This window comes from Belonocnema kinseyi, chromosome 4, assembly GCF_010883055.1.
Source record: "Belonocnema kinseyi isolate 2016_QV_RU_SX_M_011 chromosome 4, B_treatae_v1, whole genome shotgun sequence".
NCBI lineage: Eukaryota > Metazoa > Arthropoda > Insecta > Hymenoptera > Cynipidae > Belonocnema > Belonocnema kinseyi.
The window spans coordinates 67,163,166-67,170,849 of record NC_046660.1 but is presented as its reverse complement, the minus strand read 5'-3'; the positions used below and the strand labels follow the sequence as shown (position 1 = coordinate 67,170,849).

Here is a 7,684-nt window from a genome sequence, read left to right as displayed (position 1 = left end):
TTTTTTTTTTTTTTTTTTTTGAATTCCTCTTTTTCCCCTGTTTTTAGGAAACTTGTCATTTTTCTCGTTTTTTGGCTTAATTGCGAACTGAAGGATTAGCACTTATTAAGAAAATCAGGGTGGCCGCTGAACCGTGAATTTTTTTAAACCGGGAAATGACAGTGAATTTTTTTGTTTGGCCGGGAATTTTACAAATTTGTGGAAGAAAAATCTGTCCACTTTCGGCTTCAACAGTTTTTAAATAATTATTGGAACTTTTATGTTTTTCAATTAAGCTCTTATTTAGCTTACAATGCGTAATTCAAAATAATTTCACTTTAAACATTTTTATTTCCAAGCTTACATTTTTAATTTTAAGAATTTTAAAATTCTTTCTCAAAGACTTGAACAAATAAAATATAAAAGCCTTTGATGTTGAAAATTTTCGATATAAAACATTTTTATTTAATAAATTAATACATTTTTAAAAATTTATCTGTACTTCAATTAATAAAAAATGAACAAAAACGAATTGAAAGCAAATATTTAGAAGTAAAGAATCTTTAACTGAATTATTTGACATAGAAAACTTGCAATCGTTAAAATTTCGAAGAGCCTTTAAAATTTGAACGTTACAATTTTAATTGTTATATTTGAAAAATGCTTAATTTATTAGTGAAATTTTTAAATTAACATTTGTAGAAAAAATTAAGTAATTTATAGAGACATGTAGCAGCTTTAAAAAGATTAAAAATTGTCATGCAAATTTTAGAAAGTTTTCTTAAAATCTTCTAGAATCTATTTTGAAAATTTTGTTTAAATCTTAGAAAAGCTTTTTGAATCTTCTTTTAAAATAATTTTTCGAAATGATAAGTTATTTTTAATTTCCCTAGGAATCTTAAGAAAATCGTTTTATTCTTTTGAAGCCTTTCACAAGTCTTGAAAAAAATCTTTTTTTTTTAATCTGCGAAAATCTATATTTTGTTTTATATCAGGCTATCGTTTCAAGTTTTACATTCAGTTTGAATCTTTTCAAAACTTCTACATTTCTCTTAAAATTGCTAAAATTTCGCCTACAAATAATAAATGTTCAATTGTTATTTATACATCCAAATTGTAAAGAATTTTTCTAAAATATGCAGGATTTTCTGAAAATTGTAGAAAAAATTCAATTCATTTTGACAGATATTTAGAAGTTCTAAAAAAATTTTCAAAATAATTTTAAATTTAAAACCAATTTAAAACAACGTCTAGATTTCTCAATATATTTAAATGAAATGTTGAAGGTTTCCAAGGACGTTTAAACTATTTAAAGAGAAATTAATTGAATTTCTAATTTAAGAAGTGTTCATTTAAAATTTTTTCAATATTTGATGTTTCTAGTTTAAAATGCCATAAAGTGATATAATTTTGAAAAATTTTAAGTTCATTGATTGATTTTTTAATTTAGAGCATTGAAAATGATAACGTGGATTTATATATTTTTTATATTTAAAAATGTTACTACCTTCAATTTTATACGCGTAAATTATTGAGCATTTGAATACAAAAAATTTTAAAATAAAAACTTTAAAATTTTAATTTTAATGCAAATTTTTTGTTGAAAATTCTACTTTATTGTTAAAAAGTTCTCATTTTTGGTTAATAATGCAACTTTTTGGTTAAAACTTGGTCCTTTTGGATTGAAAATTCAACTACTTGGTTGAAAGCTGAATTAATTTCTTTAAAATTTTGTTTCTGGTCAAGAATATTCATTTTTTGACTGAAAAATGTAACTTTCAGGTTTAGATAAAAATGGATATTTTTAATTTAATATTGATCAGTAGTTATTTGACTGAAAATTCTACTATTTTGTTAAAATGTCATCATTTTTTGTCAATTCAACTTTTTTGTTGAAACTTCGTCCTTTTAAGTTAAAAATACAACTACTTGCTTGAAAGTTAAATTAATTCCTTAAACATTTTTTTTTGTCAAGTATATTAATTTTTGTTATGAAAAATGATGAAAATTGATATTTTTAATTGAATATTGATTTTAATTATTTGATTAAAAATTCATGCACTTTTTTGAAATTTTTTGTTTGTAGATTATTAATCCTCTTGGTTAAGAATTTCTCCATTATTGTTAAAAATGCAAAGGATTAAACTATTTTGGTTGACGACTTAACTATTTTGTTGAAATTAGTTTTTTTTTCTCTTTTTAATTTAACTGTCGCCTGAAATATCAACAATTAAATGTTTCCTTGATAATTAATCTTTTTTGGTTAAAAAATCAACTACCTGGTTGAAATTTGAACTGCTCTGTAAAAACTTAATTTTTAAAAAAGATTCATTGTGTTATTTGAAAGTTAAGTGATAAAGTTGAAATTTTTTTTTTCTTTGAAAATCAAATTATTTGGTTAAAAATTCATGTATTCTGTTCAAAATTCGTCTTTGTGAGTAGCAAATTATTCTTTTTTTTAAGCAACTATTGAATTAAAAATTATTCTTTTGTTTGTTTGTTGAAAATTCATAATTTTAGTTGAAAATAATTTTTTAAATTGACTATTCAACTATTTGGTTGAAAATTCATGTATTTTATTAGAAACTTCAGTTCTTGGTAGAAAATAAATTTTCTTGACTGAATGTACAATCTTTGTGAGTTGAAAATTTATTTATTTTTTTAATTCAACTATTTGGTTGAAAATTCAATTATTTTGTTAAAAATCAACTATTTTCTTCAAATCACATATTTTTTATATTCATCCATTTGGTAGAATCAACATCTTTTTTGGTGGTTGAAAATTCAACTGTCTTCTGAAAATGATCCTTTTGGCTTTTGAAAATTAAAATTATTGATTGAATTTTATTATTTTTTGTTTTCAAATTCAACCGTTTGGTAGAAAATTCATATTTCTTGGTTGTTGAAAAATCGTCTTTCTTTGTCGAAATTTAACTTTTTTTGTCGAAAATTCAACTTTCTTTAAAAAAATCCTTTTTGAAAATGCTTTCTTGGTTACAAATTTTACTTTCTTGGTTAAAAATTCCGCTCTCTTAAAAAAAGAATTCGTCATTTTTACTTGAAAGTTGAACTATTTGATTAAAAGTATAGCTATTTTGTTCAAAATTCGTCTCTTCTGTTTTAAAGTTCAGCTACATATTTGCTTGTAAATGCAAATGTTTGGTTAAGAACTAATTGATAACATTAATTCAGTATGGTATCTACAGTTATTTGATTTATTTACCACAATTTATCCCCCTATTATTTTCCTATTATTGTGAAAAATCACCATAATTTCCCTGCTTTGAAAACATTTTGGACTGTGAAGTCTGGAAAATTAAAGTTTGTAATGTTTAGACTTTGAATTTGGGCACTGGGGAGAGTCAGCTTTCGTATTATATAATTATAATTTTGATTTAAATTGTTGCAGGTGACGCATCCACATCACCATAATCACTATTCAACTCCTCCTGGACATCCCGGTCATCCAGCACATCCTGGACACCCAGGACATCCAGCGCATCCTGGCCACGCCGGACATCCTGGTCATCCTGGACATCCCGGACATCCAGGGCACCCGGGACATCCAGGTCACCCAGGGCACTCGAGTCATAGTTTAGTCGGTTCTATAGTGGGTGCTGCTCCTCGAGGATTCCCTGCTCCAGGACCAGTTGCTGCTCTTCATCATCCACATCCGCCACCTCCGCAGGTTCACACGACGCATTATACTGCTCATCATCAACTAACTCAACCAGTAAGTTTAGTCAAATTTTACAAAACTGATATTAAAAAAAAAAGCTCGATATTAGAATATTTCGAGTTACTTAAGAGTTAAAATAATACAAAGAAATAAAGGGCCAATAAAAATAAATAATGTTTTCTACCTGAAAAAAAAAGAATTGGAAATTGAAAAAGGAGACTCGGAATTTGTTCAGTTGAATCTATTGCAAAGACTTTCAAAGAATTGATGTGAATTGAATTTTTTCACTAGTAAAAATAATATGATTATAATTCCAGACTTTTTAATAATATTTTGTATTAATATTAAGGACCAATGTTTTAGAATTCAATAATTGTTGAAAAAATCTTTACATTTGGATTAATCTGGACAAGAAATACCCTGGTGATCAGGATATTTTATTGGTCAAGAATAATCAGGTTACTTTCATTCTCAAATCACTTTTTATTCACTTTTTTCTATCACGTTTTAAAGAGAAAGTCACTATAGTCATTTTTTAAAATGAAAATATTACCTTAGTCAGTTTTCATGCAATAAGTTAAATTAAATTCAGGTTTATGTCTGTTTTTGATTTTTTTTAATTCTTTAGAAATATTTTAAGATATTTTAAAAGATTTCAAAACGTTTCTAATAGATTTTAATCATTTTAAGGGTTTTCAAAAGATCGTAGGATATTTAAAAAGATTCCAAGTAATTTTTAATAGATTTCAATCATTTGAAGAGATTCAAAAGGATTTTAAAGATTTTTTCAACGATTCTAAGGATTTTAATGATTTTTAGGGATTCAAAAAATTATCAGTGGGGTTTAAAGAAATTCGTAGAATTTCGGAAGGAATGCAACGATTTTACAAGATTCTACAGGTCTTACGTTATTTCAAAATAATACAAGGGATTTTTAATTTATTTCAGTTATTTAAAGTTATTTCACTGGATTTGAAAGATTTTAGGGTATTTTTAAAATTCCAAGGACTTTAAAAGGATTTGAAATATTTTATGGTATTTTTAAAGATTCCAAGGTATTTTATCAGATTTCCGCGAAATTTTCAATTTATTCTAATAATTTAAAGAGATGTCAACGAATTTTAAAGTTCTTTAAAAAAAGCAGTGGCTTCCAAAAGAGTTTGAATGATTCGAAATGCCTTGTTGTGTTTATAATAGATTACAATAATTTGAAGTGAAGTATTTTTAAAAGTATTTAATGGATTCTTGCTTTTTTAGGATATTTGAAAATATTCCAAAAAATTTGTAATTGATTTTGGTTATTTAATGGAATTTAAAAAATTGTAGGATATTTTAAAGATCGCAAGATATTTTCAAGAGCTTTAAGACGTTTATGGGATTTTCTAGGAGAAATTTTGTAAGGTTTGCAGAGTTTTTTTTATTGATTTCAATCATTTGAAAGGATTTTCGAAGGATTTGAAATATTTCAGGGCATTTCCAACTATTCCTAGGCATTTTCAGGAGATTTAAACGTTTGAAGAGATTTTATTTTATTGTACAGGATTTTATAATATTTTAATGGATTTCAAAGAATTTATGCACAGCAAGGTAAAGTATTTTGCAGGATTTCAGATCTAAAGACATTTACAAATATTTGTTTACCAGTAATCTGCCTTGATTTGAAATTCACCTTGAATTCTTAGGCATTTTATCAAATTCTTTCGATTTCCCGTGAATTTTTTTAAAGTCATTTCAAAATTACTGAATTCAATGCATTTTTTCGAATTGTTTCCAATTCACTTAAAATTTTAAGAATTTAATCAAATTCCTTTGAATTCCTCTAAATTAAAAAATTTGATTTTCACTGCATTAAACTTAAATTTTTTCGAAGTCTTAGGAATTTATCCTGATTAGTAAAGCTCAAGGAAAATGAAGGCAGAAAAATTTGAATAAGGCAAAAAGTATATTCAAATAAAAAACATTTAAAAGCAATAAATAAATTTTAAAATTAGATCTATGTAAAAATAAATAAGTAATTTCAATAGCAGTATTTTTTAAAATACGTTTTTCTGTTTATATGATTGTGAAGAAAACTTAGACTTGGAGTTTTTTCAAATTTTTCAGTTGTTTTTTAGACTCATTTGGTTATGCTTTTTTTGTGGACATTTTTTTAGTAGAATTTTTATTTTTTTTCAGGTATTGTTTGCCTTATTTCAATCATTATCGTTATCGTAAACAAATATTTATTTATGACAGGTCATAGATTAGCGCGAGAAGAACTCCTATAAATTCCAATATTATCATTCAGAAACCCGTATTTAATTGAAACAAAATCCTCCAGTATCAACAAATATTGCTTGACAGTGTTTACTTTATCCCAGCCATAGAGGTAGAATGAGTGAATGTGATTGGTCGAGTAGCGCCGAGAAATAAGACACGGATCAAATCGAACGTCATAAATTTTGAAAAGCTGAAGAGGATGTATACATTTTTTTACATTTAAACCTTCCTCAAGTCATAAGGAATGTTTGTGTATAGTTTAGAGTTCTGAGAATTTATGAGAATCTAAGAATTTATTTTTTTAATAGAAAATTTATTTTTTGTTTGTTAACTTTTCGGTTAGAAATTCAACTCTTTTTTTTTTAAAGTTTGTCTTTTTTATTTTAAAGTTTACCTGTTCTAGCAGAAATTAATTTTTTTGGTTAAAAATGCAACTGTTTGGTTAGAAATGAAGCTATTATACAATTTTCTTAAATACTTAACTATTTCGTAGAAAATTTACTTTTTGTTAAAAATTCATCCTTTTTGGTTGAAAAAATTAGTCTTTTTGGATTGAAAATTCAATTTTTTTCGTAGAAAATTATTTCTTGTTAAAAAATTCATAGTTTGATCGTGAAAACTCGACTAAAATCTTTTTCAACAGAAAATTAAACTATTTTTTTTTTAATTTATCTTTTTGATTTAAAACTTCATCTATTATAGAAGAAATTTTATTTTTTGTATAAAAATGGAACATTTTGGTTAAAAATCGTTCTTCTTTGCTTGATAATTCAACTAATTTGTTTTAAACATTTGGTTGAATCGCTTTATTAAGAAATCACTTTTGTTGTTAATGATTTATATTTTAAGTTGAAAAGTTATCTCGTTGGTTAAAAGTTTAATTATCTTGTTGAAAATTAATCTTTTTTAATTGAAAATAAAACTACTTGGGTCAAATTTAAACTTCATTGTGAAAAATTTCTGTATTGAAGGCTTATGTCTGGTTGAAAATTTAACAGTTTGGTGGAAAATACTTCTTTTTTTGTTTAGAATTCATTTTTAACAGAAAATCTAACTTTTTCATTTTTTTAAGATTAATATTTTTTAGTCAAGAATTCGTTCAATAGTTTAGATAAATTTTTATTTATTTTTTGAGTGAAAAATCTTCATTTGTTGAAAATTTGTCTCTTTGGTTTTAAAATTCCTTTCTTTTGTTGTATAAATTTCATTCTTTTTTTATTCAAATATAAACTATGACACTTTTTTGCATGCAATTTTCGCTTTTAGGTTGAATATTCAACTATTATGTTAAAAAATTCAATTATTTTGTTGAAAATTCCAGTCTTCTGTTAAAGAGTATCTTTTAAAGTAAAAAACTTATTTTTTTGTTTGAAATAAATTTATACAGTTAAAAATTTTTAATTTGTATCTGAAACACTGTTTTATTCCGCTTGTAAAATATTCGATGACAAAAATATCATAAGATTAAAATGCTGGTATTTGAATATTGATGATTTGAAATCAAAAATTGGTCGAAAAATCAGAGAATTTTGAAAATATCACGCGTCTAAGTTTTCCGGGAGTAATTACTTAATTAATGAGCTACTGCTTTGCATCTTTTAAACTCCTGAATATGTCTGAGCTAGAAAATAATTTATATTCAACCGATTATATAACCTGAACAATAAAAATATTGTTAAAAATCATAAATTCTTTGAAATCTTTTTAAATCGTTTGAATCTTCTTTTACATGAATTTGATAAACTCCGGTCTTTGCCCCATTGGTGA

General features: G+C 25.0%; 1 protein-coding gene across 3 annotated transcripts in view; it reads left to right on the top strand.

Moving 5' to 3' along the window:
- Positions 1 to 7,684, top strand: part of LOC117171466 (E3 ubiquitin-protein ligase RNF38-like) — an 81,047-nt gene that overhangs the window by 57,992 nt on the left and 15,371 nt on the right. For all 3 annotated transcript variants that reach the window (XM_033358812.1, XM_033358811.1, XM_033358810.1), the window contains exon 6: positions 3,389 to 3,712. In XM_033358812.1, coding sequence (XP_033214703.1) covers positions 3,389 to 3,712 — 324 coding nt within the window. The remainder of the gene's footprint in view (positions 1 to 3,388; positions 3,713 to 7,684) is intronic.